Here is a 19,621-nt window from a genome sequence, read left to right on the forward strand (position 1 = left end):
ATTGGGAGACAGAGGAGGGGAGAGAGAAAGAAAGAGAGGAGGGATAGGGCATCAGATCTTGATCCCAGTTCCCTGTCCACCACTGCCTGTGCTGGGTAAATCCCTTAACCTCTCCAAGCCTCACTTCTAACATAGGAATAAGGAGAACCCTCACACAAAGGGTCATGATGAGGAATCAATAAGCTCAGTGCAATAAGTGATAGTGCTCATCAATGCCACCTTCAACCACTAGGCACCAGGGAGAAACCACCACTAAAGTATTAATCCATGGCAAAAGCCAGGTGTCAGCACCACTCCACGTTTGCTCATCCACGGTTAGATGGATTTTGACATGCTCTCCACAGAAAGTAGCTGTAGCATCTTCCCCGGGGCCTCTGCCAGAATCAGGTGTGCTGGTGTGGAAAAGCAAAGGCTAATCAGACAGTCAGCGTCCCTGCAATCCCAGAGCTCTGAACTTTGAGGGATAGAGGGACCCACAGTGTGGACAGAAAGAGAAAAGGCTGTGGAGTCCCAGGGAGCTGGACTGGAATCTCAGTGATTGGCTTGTCTGTTATTTTGACCAACATTTGAGGACCTACTAGGTATGTGCCAAGCATTTATTCTAGGGGCTGAAGATACAGTGGTAAGAAAGGTAGATGAAAAGTCCCTAATCCCTTAGAGGGGACATTCTCTTGGCTCAGCAGATCAATACCACATCTATGGTGTTCAGAGTCCCTTGTTCTTGCCCGGCCTGTGTCCTCCGAGTGTTGATATCGCAGACTGTTGAGTGTATTAAATGAGTTAATGAAGGTGACTCTTTCGGCAGGACGCCTGGGTAACGCACGCACTCACTCAATGGTGGTGTGATCGTGTGCCGTGTGGTCCAGGCAAGGACCCCCATCCCAAACTTGAGGAGAGTCCAAGAAGGCTTCCTGGGGGAAGTGACTCATTGTTTTTTTTGTTTGTTTATTTTTGAGACAGAGTCTCATTCCGTCGCCCAGGATGGAGTGCAGTGGTGCTATCACAGCTCACTGCAGCCTCTACTTCCTGGGCTCAGGTGATCCTCACCTCAGCCTCTCAAGTAGCTGGGACCACAGGCATAGGCCATAAGGCCCAGCTAATTTTTGAATTTTTGGTGAGGCAGGGTTTTGCCATGTTGCCCAGGCTGGTTTTGAACTCCTGAACTCAAGCTAGCTAGACTCCCACTTTGGCCTCCCAAAGTGTTGGGATTACAGTTGTGCGCCACCATGCCTGACCGGAAGTGACTCATAAACCAAGACCTTGGGCAGCAATGCTATGGCTGGGACAATGAAATGGAGACCATCCCAGCTGGTCATAACCTCCCCTGACCCTTGTCTGCCCCTGCAGGTCTCCTTCCCATGGATGAGGGGCCCAGCACCATGGCCAGGGCCACAGCCACCTCGTGGCACACAGCAGCCAAACCAGGCCCTCCCACCGCCACATATCCCCTTCCACCAAGGCGTCCAGCCAGCACCGATGCAGAGGAGCTGGTCCCAGGCCTTCCCCAGACCCACTGTGGTCCTGCCGGCCTCCCACAGGCGGCCTGTGAGCGCCAGCAAGGAGATGTTCTCGTTCGTGGTGGACGACGCCCGCAAGCCCTCCGTCATCAAGCAAGGTATGCGTCAGGGCTGCCATCGGTGGCTTGGGGGTGGTTCACGGCCATGTGGATGGGTCTTGGCTTTGGTTTACTTTCTGATTCTAAAAGTAGAACATGTTCAATTGTAAAAAATAAAAATAAATTCAGGTTAAGCAGAAAGTAAGAAAACAGTTAAAAATCAGCCGTAATCCTTATCCCCAGGGTCTCCCTGTTGACTCTGTGCTGCATATCCCTCCAGTCTCTGTGCTGTGTCTGTATACACACACCAGGGCACCTGCAGTGAGTGTTGCCTCTGTGCTGTGTCCGTATACACACACCAGGGCACCTGCAGTGGGTGTTGCCTCTGTGTGTGTGTACATATGAGTGTGTCACGGGATCATGTCAACACACTTTGACTCAGTTGTGCAAAAATATTAGTAATTGCAATCCCCTTTGCCCCCAACAGCCCTAGGAGTTTTTAAAATATTTTACCACCATTTTACAGGTCAGAGGAGACTGACACTTATCAAGGAAAATGACTTCTCCTGAGGAAGTGTATTCAGTCCCATCTAATCTAACGTTTTTCGGTCCCATTTAAGGCTGGTGAGCTCGGTGACAGCCCACTCACAGCCTGGTCATTCTGGGACACACACAACCGTCAGGGTGTCCTTCCTTCCCCACTACCCCCTTGAAAGCCTCATGGCACTTGGGGAGGAAACTTCCCATCTGTCACTGTCCTCTTGGCCTCAGCAGCCTCACCAGCAGAAGAGCTGGTCAGTTTAGTCCCCAGGCATGGTTCCCAGAGTTCCTCCCTAGCCTCTGGCATCAAGGTCCCATTCTCTGTCCTCTTTGTCCCAGCCCCAGGCCCTTCTGAGTCCCCAGGTATCTCCCAGAGGCTTCCATATCTTTTTCCAGTCTTGCTCAAGACCATTCACATAGTCACCTTCTTCAGTCACTAAAATAATTATTATTGTGACATATGCAAGCTGAAGAGTAAAGGCAATGTGTCTCCACGGTTTACATCATCACCATCACATACCTACCACCCACATTGAGAAATGACTCAGCCATTTTCCCCCAACATTTTAATATGAACTTTTTGTTGTTGTTGTTGTTGGACGGAGTCTCCCTCTGTCGCCCAGGCTGGAGTGCAGTGGCAGGATTTCGGCAGTGGCACCATCTCAGTGCACTGCAAGCTCTGCCTTCCGGGTTCACACCATTCTCCTGCCTCAGCCTCCCGAGTAGCTGGAACTACAGGCACCCGCCACCACACCCGGCTAATTTTTTGTTTTTGTATTTTTAGTAGAGACGGGGTTTCACCATGTTAGCCAGGATGGTCTCGATCTCCCGACCTTGTGATCTGCCCACCTCGGCCTCCCAAAGTGCTGGGATTACAGACGTGAGCCACCGCGCCTGGCCTTAATATGAACATTTTTTAAACATACAGCAAAGTAAAAATAATTTTACAATGACCCCCTCCCCACCTAAATCTACCATTAACATTTTACTATACTCTTTTTTTTTTTTTTTTTTTTTGAGACAGAGTCTCACTCTGTTGCCCAGGCTGGAGTTCACCTTCTGGGTTCAAGCGATTCTCCTGCCTCAGCCTTCCAAGTAGCTGGGATTACAGGCACACACCACCATGCCCAGCTAATTTTTGTATTTTTAGTAGAGACGAGGTTTTGCCATGTTGGCCAGGCTGGTCTCAAACTCCTGACCTCAAATGATCTGCCCACCTTGGCCTCCCAAAGTGCTGGGATTACAGGCGTGAGCCACCACACCTGGCCCATTTTGCTATAGTCTTATTGTATATCTATCAATCATTTTGTGAATTCATTAATTCATCTTAATTTTGGATACATTTTAAAATAAGTTTCCTACAGCTGTGGACTTCCCCCTAAACATTATACCATTAACTGGAGTTAATGGAGCACGTATACCATTAACTGGAGTTCAACAGTTTTTGTCTTTTTGTGTAAAATTAACATACAGTGTGTATTAGTTACCAATTTATAACCAATTACTCTAACATATAGCACCTAAAACAAACCAAAACCCTGTGCATTATCTTACACAGTTTCTGGGGGTCAGGCATTTGGGAGTAGCTTAGCAGGATGGCTGTGGTTCAGGGACTCTCAGGAGGTTGCATTAAGCTTTTGACGAGAGCTGCGGTCCTCCGAAGGCCTGCCTGGGGCTGGAGGACACATCTCCTGGGTAGTTCACTCACATCCGTGTGTGAAGAGGCCTCAGTTCCTCACTAGTGACAGCAGGAAGCCTCAGTTCTTCACCACTACTACCTCTCCTAGGCTGCTTGAGTCTCCTCATGAAATGGCTGCCAGCTTCCTCCAAAAGAGTGGTCCTAGAGAGAAAAGCAGCAGCCACATGTCTCTTAAGATCCAGCCTCAGGAGTCAAACTCCATCATTTCTCCAGTAGCCTTGGTTACATAGATAAGCTCTGTTATGGCTGAATTGTGTTCTCTCAAAATTTATATGTTGAAGTCCTAATCCCCAGTACCACAGAACCTAACTGTATTGAGAGAGTGCCTTTCTTCCTTCCTTCTTTTCTTTTCTTTTTTTCTTTCTTTTTGAAACTGAGTCTCACTCTGTCACCCAGGCTGGAGTGCAGTGGCATGATCTTGACTCACTAAAACCTCTGCCTCCCAGGTTCAAGTGATTCTCCTGCCTCAGCCTCCCAAGTAGCTGGGATTACAGGCACCCACTACCAGGCCTGGCTAATTTTTGTGAGTTTTTTTTTTCTTTTTTTTTTTTTTTGAGATGGTCTCGCTCTGTCGCCCAGGCTGGAGTGCAGTGGCGCAATCTTGGCTTATAGCAAGCTCCGCCTCCCAGGTTCATGCCATTCTCCTGCCTCAGCCTCCCGAGTGCCTGGGACTACAGGCGCCCACCACCACGCCCGGCTAATTTTTTGTATTTTTAGTACCGATGAGTTTTCACCATGTTAGCCAGGCTGGTCTCAAACTCCTGACCTCAGGTGATCCACCCGCCTTTAAAGAGGTAATTAAGTTAAAATGAGGTAGTTAGCGTGGGCCCTAATCCAATCTGACTGTTGTCCTTGTGAGAGGAGGCGATTAGGACACAAGTGACACCAGAGGAAAGACCATGTGAGGACATAGTGAGAAGGTGGCCGTCTGCAAACCAAGGAGAGAGGCCTCAGGAGAAGCCACCCGGCCAAGCCACCTTGATCTTCCAACCTCTAAAACTTGAAAAAATAAATTGGTGCAGTGGCTCACCCCTGTAATCCCAGCAGTTTGGGAGGCTGAGGCAGGAGGATCCCTTGAAGATAGGAGTTCAAGACCAGCTGGGGAAATATAGCAAGACCCCATCTCTATTTTTAAAAGAAAAAATTAAAAATTTAATAAAGGAAAATTAATTTCTGTTATTGAGCCCCCTAGTCTGTGGTATTTTGTTATGGCAACCTGAGCATATTAATACAAGCTTCATCCAGCATTGGAGGTGACTATATAGGGGCATGAATACAGGGACAAGAATCACCAGGGTCATCTTGGAGACTGGCTGCCACTAAATGAAATGCACAGATCTCGTGTGAACACTCACTACGTTTTGACAATTGTATACACCTGTGTAACCCAAACCCCTGTCAAGAACATCACCATCACCCCAGGAAGCTCCCTCAGGTCCCTTCCAAGTCAGTTCCCAACCCCTTCCCCTAGAGGTAACTACTCTTCCAAATTCTTTTTCCACCATGGATTAGAGCTTCCTGTTCTAGATTCTCAAATACATGGAATCATGTCATGTATGTTTTTCATGTGAGGCTTTTTTCACTCTGCATATTTCTGAGATTCATCCATTTTGCTGTATGTCTTACAAGTTGTTCCTTGTGGCCAGGCACGGTGGCTCACACCTGTAATCCCAGCACTTTGGGAGGCCAAGGAGGGCGAATCACAAAGTCAGGAGCCTGAGATCAGCCTGATCAACATGGTGAAACCCCATCTCTACTAAAAATACAAAAATTAGCTGGGTGTGGTGGCGCACACCTGTAATCCCAGCTATTCAGGAGGCTGAGGCAGGAGAATTGCTTGAACCCGGGAGGCAGAGGTTGCAGTGAGCCGAGAGTGTGCCACTGTACTCCATCAGCCTGGGCGACAGAGTGAGACTCTACCTCAAAAAACACACAAACAAAAAAAGTTGTTTCTTGTTATCATTGAGTCACATTCCATGAATGTATCACAGATTTCTCTTTATCCATTCGTCCATTGGTAGACACAGGTGCTGTTTCTTTCTTTTTTCACTCAGTCTTTGATGAGTAGATTTCTCCACCTGTTTCTCCAGTGCCATGTTGAACTTGGGAAGTGAGTGAGCCATGAATGGTCCGAAGGCTTTGAGGCCCTCAGATCTGCCTGGGCGTCTCCACTGCAGCCTCCCACCGGTGTGTCATCTGGGTTGGGAAGGCACCATGATGTCTGCTCCCAAACTTCCACCGCATTCCCCTGATGCGGAGAGGGGCTTGCATCTTCCTGTAGTGAGGAGTTCCCCTGTGTCAGACCCGGGCCTCTCTGCTCCAGGCTCAGGAGAACACTGCCGGCTCCGGGCCTCCAGGTTGGCTCTTCATTGAAAGCACCCATTTTTGAGGAATCTGAGGAAGACCTTTCCTCTCTTACCAAAGCTGGACTCTTCGAACAAAAGTGTTTTGCCTTTAGACCATTGCTTTGCTTTCGATTTGAAAAATTCTATTTGGAAACGCAAAGCCAAGGACTTATTTATTCTAGGTTAGGGTTTCTCAATCTTGGCACTGCTGACATTTGGGGCCAGATAATTGTTTGTTGTGGGGCTGTCCCGTGCATTGATTTTGAGACAGAGGCTCACTCTGTAACCCAGGCTGGAGTGCAGTGGTACAATCTTGGCTCAGTGCAACCTCTACCTCCCGGGTTCGAGCGATTCTCCTGCCTCAGCCTCCCAAGTAGCTAGGATTCAGGCACCTGCCACCACACCTGGCTAATTTTTGTATTTTTAGAAGAGGTGGAGTTTCACCATGTTGGCCAGGCTGGTCTTAAACTCCTGTCCTCAAGTGATCTGCCTGCCTCAGCCTTCCAGAGTGCTGGGATTACAGGTGTGAGCCACCAGGCCTGGTCCGGCCTGTGCATTGTTGAGTGTTTAGCAACATCCCTGGCTTCTACCCACTCGATGCTCTCAGCAGTTCTCCCCCACTCAAGCTGTGATACTCAAAATTGTCCCAAGATGTTACCAAATGTCACCTGAGGGGCAGAATCACCCTGGTCAAGGCCCCCGTCTTGGTGGTGCTCGCCCTTCTCCTCAAACAGGCAGTAAGGCCGCAGCTCTAAGGCCGAATCTTAATGGCAAAGCTCATACAGGTGAGGGAGGAAGAATTAGAATGGAGAATGGAAATGCGTGGGGTGATTTTTAAAGATACCATCCTGATTTATATATACTGTAAGTAATGGAATAATAATGAGATTGTTTGACCCCAACACTGGTATCCTACTTTTTAAAATGTAACACTATATCATGAAGGTCAATACATTTACTGCATAATGGTTATGAGTACAGGCTCTGGGTCAGACAAACTTGAGTTCAAATCTTGACTCTATCACTCACCAGCTGTAGGACCTTCGGCAAGTACTTGACATCCCTGTGCCTCAGTTCCCTCACTTACAAAATACGATATGAATGCCATGTCACTAGTTGTTTATGCTGTATTTTTATTGTTGTATTGTTATTTTTTATTGGGTTTTTAAGACGTATTTTTGGCCAGGCATAGTGGCTCCCATCTGGAATCCCAGCACTTTGGGAGGCTGAGACAGGAGGATCTCTTAAGCTTAGAGGTTTGAGACCAGCTTGGATAACATAACAAGATCCTGTCTCTACAAAAAATTAAAAATTAGCCAAGCACGGTAGCATGCACCTGTAGTTACAACTACTTGGGAGCCTGAAGTGGGAAGATCAATGGAGCCCAGGAGGACAAGGCTGCAGTGACCCATGATCATGCTACTGCACTCTAGCCTGGGTGACAGAGCAAGACCCTGTCTGTCTGTCTCTCTCTCTCTCTCTCTCTAAATATATATATATATATATACACACACACACACACACACACATATATATTTTCAATCCACAGTTGGTTAACTCCACAAATGTGGAACCCACACATATGGGGGGCCAGCTGTATCTATTTCTTGTTATAAATCCCAATATCACAGAACCAGATATAAATAAGGCTTTGAGGGCCATACAGTCTGTGTTGTAACTACTCAACTCTGTGTTTGTGGCACAAAAGCAGCCATAGATGATACATACATGAGTAACTGTGGCCACATTCCAATAAAACTGTACTTTCAGTCATAGGCTGGATTCAGCCCCAGGGCTGTAGTTTGCCAATCCCTGCTCTGCCTAACGTTTCATTTACTCCTCACAGTAGCCCTTTATGATAGAGACTATTCATGCCCCTAAATAATATGTGTGGAAACTAAGGCTGAAAGAGATTAAATGACCTGCCCGAGAGATTAAACGATCTGCCCAAGATCGCCGGCTCTTCTGTGGCATAGGAGAAAGATCTGGAAAGAGACACATCACATTGGGTAACAGCACAGTTAGCAAAGGAAGAAGGAAGGAGGTGGCCCTTTCTCTTTCTAGTACTTCTGTGATGCTTTCACTGCTTTTCAGTGAACACACACACCACTTTGTAATTTTTTTTTTTTTTTTTTGAGACGGAGTCTCGCTCTGTCGCCCAGGCTGGAGTGTAGTGGCGCAATCTCGGCTCACTGCAAGCTCCGCCTCCCAGGTTCACACCATTCTCCTGCCTCAGCCTCCCGAGTAGCTGGGACTACAGGCGCCCGCCACCACGCCCGACTAATTTTTTGTATTTTTAGTAGAGATGGGGTTTCACCGTGTTAGCCAGGATGGTCTCAATCTCCTGACCGCGTGATCCACCCGCCTTGGCCTCCCAAAGTGCTGGGATTACAGGTGTGAGCCGCTGTGCCCAGCCTGTAATTTTTAAATTACATAAAATGTCAATCTCTGGGGGGAAACAAACAGGAAGGCTAATGTGAACATCTTCTTCAGGCCTCAGGGAAACTAATGATGTCTTTTGTGCTCTCTGCTGATCTCACGCCTTAGTGTGGACCAATGCCATGAAACTGTCGGAAAAATCAGTGGCCGAGGGGATTCCTGGGGCAGCTCCCCCCGTGGAGATTTATGTGGAGGAGGACTTGGCCCAGCAGGACAAGGTGAGGGAGGGGTCTGGGGAAGGGTGGAGCTGCAGCAGCGAGCGCACTGCAGAGGGACTTGCCGATGCCTGTTCTCTGTGGCCCAGGAGTACCCTTATCCTGCTTCCAAGAAACCACCTCTTATTCCCCAAGACATTCAACCAAATGTTTTATTCTAAATTATGACCTCCACAACCACTGTTTATTAAGCATCTACTGTGAGCTGGACTGTGTCCTGTGTACTTAACATTCATTCACTCATTTAATCTTTGCTGTCTTCAAAATAGGTTTTTTATCACCATCACTTAACAATGAGGAAACTGGAGCTCAGAGAAGTTAAGTAACTTGCCCAAGGTTGCACAGTACAAGGGGCAGAATTGAGATTCACACCCAGGTCTGGTTAACTTCCCTAGTAGGAGGAAGTGAGAGCTGAGGTCAGAGATGACTAAGCAAATGAGAAAGACTTGTTAAAGAACCAGAGAGGTTTAGGGAGTGAGACAGGAAGAGAGGTCAAAACAGATAAATTGAAGCAAACTCGGGAAGGATGGATCCAGGTTGATTTTGCCTCACTTAGCCACAACCTGAAAATTATATTATGATCGACTACTTTTGCACCAACCTAATACTAAAAGCAATGATCCAACAATGCCTTGCTTCCCCTAAAGATCAGGGCTGACCTTGCAGCAATTCTCAGAGTCTGTAAGGAGCAGAACCACCTGGAGCGCTTGCCACACTCGGGAGTGACAAGTCCAGGAGTCTGCAGCAATGGTGAGGAAGGTGGGAAGTCAGGTTTGGATGCTCTGTCAGTTACCCACTGCTGTAAACAAGCCAGCCCAAAACTTAGTGGCTTAAAACAGCAATTTATTTCCCACAAATCTTGGAAGGTTCTCCTGCCAGTGTCTTCTGCCTCACTCAGGCAACTGCAGTCAATCCGTGGCGTGACAGGGGCTGATGGTCTCAGAAGGCCTCATTCCCATGTCTGGGACCTTGGTTGGGACACCTGGAATTAGTTTTTTTGCTTGTTTTTGTTTTTTTAGTTTCTTCCCACAGACAGATTTTTTTTTTTTAAGTTTTTATAGAGTTTTTATTAGTTTTCTTTTTTTAATTTTTCCATAATTTATTGAGATATAGGTGGTATTTGGTTACATGAGTAAACTAGCACAGCCAATATGGAAAACAGCATGGAGATGCCTTAAAGAACTAAAAACAGAACCACCATTTGATCCGGCAATCCCACCACTGGGTATATACCCAGAGGAAAAACAGTCATTATTCGAAAAAGATACTTGCACATGCCTGTTTATAGCAGCACAATTCACAATTGCAAAATCACGGAACCAATCCAAATGCCCATCAATCAATGAGTGGATAAAGAAACTGTGGTATATATATTCAATGGAATACTATGCAGCCATAAAAAGGAATGAATTAACAGCATTTGCAGTGACCTGGATGAGATTGGAGACTATTATCCTAAGTGAAGTAACTCGGGAATGGAAAACCAAACGTCGTATGTTCTCACTGATATGTGAGAGCTAAGCTATGAGGATGCAAAGGCATAAGAGTGATACAGTGGACTTTGGAGATTTAGGGGGAAGAGTGGGAGCAGGGCGAGGGATAAAAGTCTACAAATACGATGCAGTGTATACTGCTCGGGTGATAGGTGTACCAAAATCTCACCACTAAAAATCACCACTAAAGGACACTTGGAATTGTGAGCCCTCTCTGCACGTGGTTTTTCATCCTGGGCTTCTTCATAGCAGTACAGTGGCCTCTGGGTTTCCAGAGGGCCAGGACAGAAGCTGTACAGCCCCTTAAGAACTTGCTTGGAGACCACCCAGTATCATGTCTATCACTTTTTCTTGGTCAAAGCAGATCACAGGGCCAGCCTAGATTCAGGGGCTGGGGAAAATAGACTCCACTGCTTGATGGCAGAAGCTGCAAAGTTATTTGTAGCCATTTTTAATCCACCACAGTTGTTAAGCTGGAAATAGGATCCAACCACATTTCTAAATTTTTACTATTTATGAAATATTTATGCCCTGGCTTGTCAGGACTCCTTCAAGTGCAAGTGGCAATAAACAAATTGATTTAAGAAAAAATAGGCTGGGCTCAGTGGCTCACGCCTGTAATCCCAGCACTTTGGGAGGCCAAGCAGGAGGATCACTTGAGCCCAGGAGTTCAAGCCCAGCCTGGGCAACATAGTAGGACTCGATTTCTGCAAAAAAAAAAAAAAAAAAAAAAAAAACAGACAACAACAACAAAAAAACGAGCCACACGTAGTGGAACTTGCCTATAGTCCCAGCTACTAGGGAGGCTGAGGTGGGAGAATCACTTGAGCCCAGGGGATCAAGGCTGCAGTAAGCTGTGATTGCACCACTGTGCTCCAGCCTGGGTGACAGAGCAAGACCCCGTCTCAAAAAAAAAAAAAAAAAAAAAAAAAAAAGAAAGAAAGAAAGAAAGAAAGCATTTATTGTCTTATCTTACTGGAAAATGTAAAGGCCAACCAACTTCAGGCATGACTGGATCCAGGAGCTTGAATGATCAGCTTCCTCTCCCCCGCTATCAGTTTCTCCACTGTTTCCTTCATAGTTTTGCTTTCTGCAGCAGGCTGGCTTCTTATGTTGGAAAACATGACTGCAGACAAACTGAAGTCTGTAAGCTTAAAGTTTATGATCCAAAAGGAAGCAAGAGCTTCTTCCTCTTTTAAGTAATACCTGAAATCTCTGAGAAAATGCCAATTGACCAGGCTGGGTCACATGCACAATGGCAGGTGGAACAGGAAGGATCAGGGCACATAACTGACCCTCCTACCAAGACCATGTGGAAGGGTCGGGGGTGCTCCCTCAAGGGAGTCACAGGGTCCTCACCAGAAAGGCAGGAATCATAGCTGTGCACCATAAGCTGCAGGCTTCTCTATACTTCAGTGCCCAGCACGAGCGTGGCGTACAGTAGATGCTCAATACATGTTTGTTCTGTGGATATTGAACAAACACCTGGCTAGAAATGGAGCCCTCGGGTAACTCATATTGGATAAGGCAAGGGGCTGCCCCAGAGCACGGACTCTGAGGCTGTCCTTTGAAATGTTGCCACAAGCACTCACAGGGACCCAACGACAGACCCTGGGGCAGCAGTTGGGCTCCATCATGACCAAAACCCTGTGGTTCCCCAGGTTAGCAAAAGCTAGAAGGTCGAGCTCCCCAGGCAATGAGCTGGTCTAGAAACTGCCCACCCACTTCCTTCCAACCAGTGGAAAATTGCATGGAGAGCAGTTTCCTCTCAAAATAACTGACCAGGAACTCTGAGCTGCCTATGAATCACGTCGGGGAATTTTTGTTCTCAGTCTTCCTGATATTTTATTGATGAGTTCTGGTGAGAAGTTTGGGGGATTTTTTTTCCCCCTTTTTTGGGAAACCTAACAAATTCTTCGGCTACAGTGCTTTTTCTTTTGGCGAGATGGGGGACTGGGTTAATGATACCTGTGGGTACAGCCTGCCAAGCCCAAAGTTTTTTCCAGCCTGAAATTTACAAGAGCCTACATACATAAATCGCCATTCCCCTCTCATTTATTTTTCATGACGCAGTTACCTGGAATAAATTTTTATGTGAATAATCAAAAGAGCCAGGGAATAACGGAAGAGAGGAAAGGGGAAAAGCTATTTCAGAATGTATTAAATTTGTAAAGTTAAATAGCCCCGTTATAGTCAGAATGTGGTTGAATAGAGTCATTTCCTTAATTACCTTTCCTTGGTCCCTAGATGTTAGACTGAGGCCTGGTAAGTTGGTTCCTAAAAATATTATAAATAAACTTTTTGGCAACAAAAATTCCCAAGTGGGATGGTGGTTCTTCATATGAAAGTATAATTTTAGGGGAAAGGAAAGTTTCTGTCCCTCTAAGGTATACACATGCATTATAGGAGTCTATGTGCAAGTAATCATTTTAACCAAACTTTCGTCTCTATGAGTTTCCAAGTGACAGAGAGAGCCTCAAAGTCTGCCTTTTCTCTGCCTGCCTGCCCTTACTTTCCCAAAAGAATTACGCTATAATTTTCCTACCTTTTTTTGAGACAGTTCGCTCTTGTTGCCCAGGCTAGAGTGCAATGGCATGGTCTTGGCTCACTGCAACCTCTGCCTTCCAGGTTCAAGCGCTTCTCCTGTCTCAGCCTCCCAAGTAGCTGGGATTACAGGTGCTCGCCACCACACCCAGCTAATTTTTGTATTTTTAGTAGAGGTGGGATTTCGCCATGTTGGCCAGGCTGGTCTTGAACTCCTGGACCTCAGGCGATCCACCCACCTTGGCCTCCCAAAGTGCTAGGATTACAGGCGTGAGCCACTGCACCCAGCCCCTACTTTTTTTTTAATGGGCTCAGCCTCACACCTAGGCCCACACCCAGTAAGCTTCCCATCTGATCTCTACCCAGGATGAAATAATTCTGCTGCTGGGAAAAGAGGTCAGCCGTCTCTCAGATTATGAAATTGAATCCAAATACAAAGACGTCGTAATAGCAAACCTGCAGGATGAAGTGGCTGAGCTGAGTCAGAAGGTGTCGGAGACCACCACCTCCAGGCAGAATGAGAGGGAGATTTCGCAGAAGTGTCAGGTTCTGGATGAAGACATCGATGCCAAACAGAAAGAGATCCAGAGCTTGAAAAGCCAGGTAGGCAGAGCCTGAGAGGTACAGCATAGCTCTCAGGCCAAGGCCCGGGAGGCCCCAGGACCACCAACCAAGGTTGAGCCACCCAGAGTTAGGGAACGCGTGGTCAGTGGAGCATGCTGGTTAAGAACACAAATCCACAAGACTGGGAGATTCGGCAGTTTCCTAGCATGGTAAGAATAAGATCAGCCTTTGTTCAGCACTGGCCATGTGCAAGAACTAGTGCAAAGCACTTTAGATTAGCTTATTTAAACCTCACAATCCTCTGACACATCCATTCTACAGATGAAGGGTCTACGGCAGGCCCAGGCCAGGCGTGGTGGCTCACACCTGTAATCTGGCACTTTGGGAGGCTGAGGCAGGCGGATCACTTGAGGTCAGGAGTTTGAGACCAGCCTGGCCAATATGGTGAAACCCCGTCTCTATTAAAAATACAAAAATTAGCCAGGCGTGGTGGTGCATGCCTGTAATCCCAACTACTCGGGAGGCTGAGGCTGAACCTGGGAGGCAGAGGTTAGAGTGAACTGAGATTGTGCCACTGCACTTCAGCCTGGGTGACAGAGTGAGACCCTGTCTCAAAAAGAAAGAAAGAAAAAAGTCTAAGACAGGCCCAGAGACACCCAAGAACTGCTTACAGCTTGCACAGCATGTGAGAGGTGGCGGTGCAATCTGAACTCAGGTCCGCCTTCTCGCAGACCCCATGTTCTCACCTCCATTTCCTATTTCCCCGCAATGCTGTCACTTTAGTAACCACGTCTCACCCAAATCCAGCCCCAGCCAGTGAGAGCTATGGGAAGTTAGCTAAGTGGGGAGAAGGAACCGCCCAGTGTTCCAAACACACAGGCCTTCACCAAACCCTGAAGGCAGTTAGTTACTGGTTCACTTATAGGGAATTTCATCAAACAAAAATTCTTCACCTGGAATTTCTGAATTTATCGGTCATGTATGTTTCTCTTGAAACTTGATTCAAATTCCTTTTTTTTTTTTTTACTTTAAAATTGGTCAGTGACGGCCAGGCACGGTGGCTCACGCCTGTAATCCCAGCACTTCAGGAGGCTGAGGCGGGCAGATCACGAGGTCAGGAGATCAAGACCATCCTGGCTAACACAGTGTAACCCCGACTCTACTAAAAATACAAAAAATTAGCCGGGTGTGGTGGCGGGCGCCTGTAGTCCCAGCTGCTCGGGAGGCAGTAGAATGGTGTGAACCCGGGAGGCAGAGCTTGCAGTGAGCCAAGATCACGCCACTGCACTCCAGCCTGGGCGACAGAGTGAGACTCCGTCTCAAAAAACCAAAATTGGTCAGTGATATTGTGTATCAGTCAACAAATTTGTTAAAAGAGTAATGGGCCACTGGTGAATTTCACCCTCAATGCATCATGCTGGTTAAACTGTGGACATGCCTGGGGCCTCTGTTCACCGATTCACTGCTTTTGGCCTCTCCCTTCTGTACCCAATTCAGGGTGCACAGTTTCAGCCCTGGAAAAAGCCTAGGTTAGACATGGTGAACCTAGAAGAGTCTTTCCAGGACTATAAACTCCACAAGGGCAAGGGCTGGGCCTAGTTACCTTCCAGAATAGGACAGTGTCTGTTCATTCATTCATTCATCCACTCATTCATTCATTCAAATGTTTGTTGAGTGACTAGCCAGTGCCAGGCCCTCTTTTGGGCTCTGGGAATTCGGCAGAGAACAAGGTTGACCTGATCCTTGTCTTCTTACAGTTGTGTTCCAATGAGGGGGACAGAGTAGACAAGAAAACAGACAAATATATGCCCTAATATTGAGGCAGTGATCCTCCTTCAGACCTGTTTTTGAAAGTGCAATGAAAGGAGCTGGTCCTATAGGAAATACTGCTGCAGACAGCTGCCTGGACATGTCTCTAACTCATTGAGGAGCCTCTTTCTCTTCTCATCTGAGCCCAGTTTTGCAACCAGATCTCCATCTTTTTCAGTAACTCCCCCATTTCAGAGCTTTCCTGCACTAAGTGAAGTGTCTTGTCCAGGTACAAGGTTAAGGATGAGTAACTGTCTCATCTCTTTGAGTCTGTGTCCACATTTTGGGTATTGTTTAAAGTGCTCACATTATCTGGAAACTTGTCTTTCACCAAGAAATTATCTAGAAATAATTACTCTGTAGCCGGGCGTGGTGGCTCACGCCTGTAATCCCAGCACTTTGGGAGGCCAAGGTGGGCAGATCACCTGAGGTCAGGAGTTCGAGACCAGCTTGGCCAACATGGCGAAAACCGTCTCTACTAAAAATACAAAAATTAGCCAGGCGTGATGAGGCGGGCCTGTAATCCCAGCTACTTGGGAGGCTGAGGCAGGAGAATCACTTGAACTTGGGAGGTAGAGGTTGTAGTGAGCTGAGATCATGCCACTGCACTTTAGCCTGGGCAACAGAGCGAGACTCTCTCTCAAAAAAAAAAAAAAGAATTACTCTGACTTATTATACTCCTCCCCCCACTTTGATCTTGGCTCATAATTGAAAGATGATATTTTATAACAAACATCTCTGAGCTAAAGGATGCAGTTGGTCTGAATCCAAATCAAGTTTCATCTGCTCACATTTTAGTCTCTTAAATATTCTGTTGCCAACAGAACATTCAAGCAGACATACAAGCCACATGGCAGGTTGATTTATTGTTCTGATTACTTTATTCTCCTGGGTCTCCTGAAAGTGTGTGCATAACGATTTGCTCTCAAAGCCCTTCGATCTGATACAATACCCCAAGACAATGCGTACCGCCATGCGGCCTGCACTGCCTGTGCTAATTAGAAGCTGAATTAGTATCTTGAAGCAATCAGTCTTCCTAGCACTATTAACTTTCTTATGACCCAGTGCCCATTTTATTACACAGTATAATAGGCACTAAACACCTGGGGATTTATGCCAATTATAGACAATATGGATATTTATTTTGGTCATGAAGTTGATGAAGATGTTTAAAGACTACTTGGAGTTTTCCCACAGTCTGATATCCTAAAGCTCTGGTACTTAGATTGAAACATTTCGTATCTGTCAGACAGCACTGGAGTCTGGGGGATGTATTTTCCCATCCCTTCTGGAAGTTTCTCTCTGTGTTGTGCCTCTGGTATACAAACAAAAGTATTAAGCTGAGAAGAGCTGTAACTTTAAAAAAAAAAAATTCCAAGTGCCTTTTTATGGGAGAGTTGCATGTCCCCACAGAAAACAGGAAGAGGTGAAATAATTTTTTTCACTCCAAGTTTCCAAAGCGGAGACCTGCACAAGTGTGGCCTTGGAGAGGATTGGGACATTGCAGCCCGTGTCCCTCCATCTTCTAGTGAGCACCCCTTCTCCAGTGTCTCAGATGCCCCAAGGAAAATGTGACTGGTGCACGAAATGGGCCGTAGAAATTGTGAAACCTTGATCCTTCTGTTAATTCTACCACCGTGTCATAGCCACAAGGTTTTCAGGGACAGACACTAAAAACAGACTATGAGCGCCACCTGGTGGTCAGATGCAGGGCACACCGTGTCTGCATTGTCGGGGTCCCCCCACTCCCACCCTGTCATATCTTATGATATGCCTGCAACACGATGTCATGATTCACAGGGATTCTTGCACTCCTCTTAATAACGATCACACTGGTGTTTAAGTGAGCCTAGGCGAGGCTTACAAATGCACACAAAAATATTATCAATCTACCTTCCTGGAGACAGGCAAGAGAAGCAGAAGCTAAAATGCACCGTAGAGTAATCAGAGCTAGTATCTATGTGGGGAGCCAGGCATGGTCTGAGTGGTCTGAGTACTCTTACATGTACTAACTTATTAAAATGCTTTCAACAACCCTGAAATTACGACTGTCACTGCACTTACAGAATTAACAAGTGGGACAGAATTGATGTCCTCCCTACCTTCACACAGAGATGGATTTTGCAGACGGCATTCTGGCTCCTGAGTCCCTACCATGCTCCACGGCCTCAGGCTCTTAATGCTGGTTCCTAGAGCCACGTGGAAAGAACTGGAGGCAGGCAACTAAAGCCTGGATTTGGATCGTAACTCTACCACCGACTGACCCGTGCAATCCCAAGCAAGCAACCTCACCCCTCTGAGTCTTGATTTCCTCACTTGCAAAATGGGAGCTGATATGGTTTGGCTGTGTCCCCACCAAATCTCAACTTGAACTGTACCGCAGAAATCCCACATGTTGTGGGAGGGACCCAGGGGGAGGTAATTGAATCATGGAGGCCAGTATTTCCTGTGCTGTTCTCATTATAGTGAATAAGTCTCACGAGATCTGATGGTTTTATCAGGGGTTTCCGCTTTTGCTTCCTCCTCATTTTCTCTTGCTGCCGCCATGTAAGAAGTGCTTTTCGCCTCCCCCCATGATTCTGAGGCCTCCCCGGCCATGTGGAACTGTAAGTCCAATTAAATCTCTTTTTCTTCCCCATATGGCTTTATCAGCAGTGTGAAAACAGACTAATACAGTAAATTGGTACCAATAGAGTGGGGCATTGCTGAAAAGATACCTGAAAATGTGGAAGCAACTTTGGAACTGAGTAACAGGCAGAGATTGGAACAGTTTGGAGGGCTCAGAAGAAGACAGGAAAATGTGGGAAAGTTTGGAACTTTCTAGAGACTTGCTGAATGGCTTTGACAAAAAGCCTGATAGCAATATGGACAATAAGGGCCAGGCTGAGGTGGTCTCAGATGGAGATGAGGAACTTGTTGGGAACTGGAGCAAAGGTGACTCTTGTTATGTTTTAGCAAAGAGAATGGCGGCATTTCGCCCCTGCCCTAAAGATTTGTGGAACTTTGAACTTGAGAGAGATACTTTAGTGTATCCAGCAGAAGAAATTTCTAAGCAGCAAAGCATTCAAAAGGTGACTTGGGTGCTATGAAAAACATTCCATTTTAAAAGGGAAACAGCATAAAAGTTCAGAAAATTTGCAGCCTGATGATGGAGGAGAAAAGAAAAAACCATTTTCTCAGGGAGAAATTCAAGCCAGCTGCAGAAATTTGCATAAGTACCAAGGAGACTAATGTTAATCCCCAAGGCCATGGGGAAAATGTCTCCAGGACATGTCAGAGACCTTCACAGCAGCCCCTCCCATCACAGGCCCAGAGGCCCAGGAGGAAAAAGTGGTTTTGTGGGTCAGGCCCAGGGTCCCCATGCTGTGTGCAGCCTAGGGACTTGGTGCCCTGTATCCTACCCCCTCCAGCCATGGCTAAAAGGGGCCAACATAGAGCTCGGGCTGTGGCTTCAGAGGGTGGAAGCCCCAAGCCTTCACAGCTTCCACATGGTGTTGAGCCTGCAGGTGCACAGAAGTCAAGAATTGAGGTTTGGGAACCTCTGCTTAGATTTCAGAAGATGTACGGAAACGCCTGGATGCCCATGCAGAAGTTTGCTGTGGGGTCAGGGCCCTCACGGAGAACCTTTGCTAGGGCAGTACAGAAGGGAAATGTGGGGTCAGAGCCCCCACACAGAGTCCCTACTGGGGCACTGCCTAGTGGAGCTGTGAGAAGAGGGCCCCCATCCTCCAGACCCCAGAATGGTAGAGCCACCAATGACTTGAATCGTGCTCCTGGAAAAGCCGCAGACACTCAACGCCAGCCTGTGAAAGCAGCTGGGAGAGAGGCTGTACCCTGCAAAGCCACAGGGGCAAAGCTGCCCAAGACCATGGGAACCCACCTCTTGCATTAGCATAATCTGGATGTGAGACCTGGAGTCAAAAGATCATTTTGGAGCTTTAAAGTTTGACTGCCCTGCTGGATTTCAGACTTGCATGGGCCCTGTAACCCCTTTGTTTTGGCCAATTTCTCCCATTTGGAATGGCTGTATTTACCCAATACCTGTACCCCCATTGTACCTAGGAAGTAACTAGCTTGCTTTTGATTTTGCAGGCTCATAGGCGGGAAGGACTTGCCTGGTCGCAGATGAGACTTTGACTTTTGGGTTAATGCTGAAATGAGTTAAGACTTTGGGGGACTATTGGGAAGGCATGGTTGGTTTTGAAATGTGAGGACATGAGATTTGGAGGGGCCAGGGGCAGAATGATATGGTTTGGCTGTGTCCCCACCAAATCTCAACTTGAATTGTATCTCCCAGAGTTCCCACATATTGTAGGAGGGACACAGGGAGAGGTAATTGAATCATGGGGGCTGGTCTTTCCCATGCTGTTCTCGTTATAGGGAGTAAGTTTCACAAGATCTGATGGGTTTATCAGGGG

General features: G+C 46.9%; 1 protein-coding gene across 12 annotated transcripts in view; it reads left to right on the forward strand.

Moving 5' to 3' along the window:
* FHAD1 (forkhead associated phosphopeptide binding domain 1) overlaps nucleotides 1–19,621 on the forward strand; it is a 156,646-nt gene that overhangs the window by 40,106 nt on the left and 96,919 nt on the right. For 11 of the 12 annotated variants that reach the window (XM_058444553.1, XM_058444550.1, XM_058444551.1 and 8 more), the window contains exons 4-6: nucleotides 1,348–1,615; nucleotides 8,687–8,796; nucleotides 13,197–13,433. In XM_058444553.1, coding sequence (XP_058300536.1) covers nucleotides 1,348–1,615; nucleotides 8,687–8,796; nucleotides 13,197–13,433 — 615 coding nt within the window. The remainder of the gene's footprint in view (nucleotides 1–1,347; nucleotides 1,616–8,686; nucleotides 8,797–13,196; nucleotides 13,434–19,621) is intronic. The other variant, XM_058444560.1, reaches the window with a different exon arrangement.

Source organism: Hylobates moloch, unplaced genomic scaffold, assembly GCF_009828535.3.
Source record: "Hylobates moloch isolate HMO894 unplaced genomic scaffold, HMol_V3 SCAFFOLD_9, whole genome shotgun sequence".
Lineage (NCBI taxonomy): Eukaryota > Metazoa > Chordata > Mammalia > Primates > Hylobatidae > Hylobates > Hylobates moloch.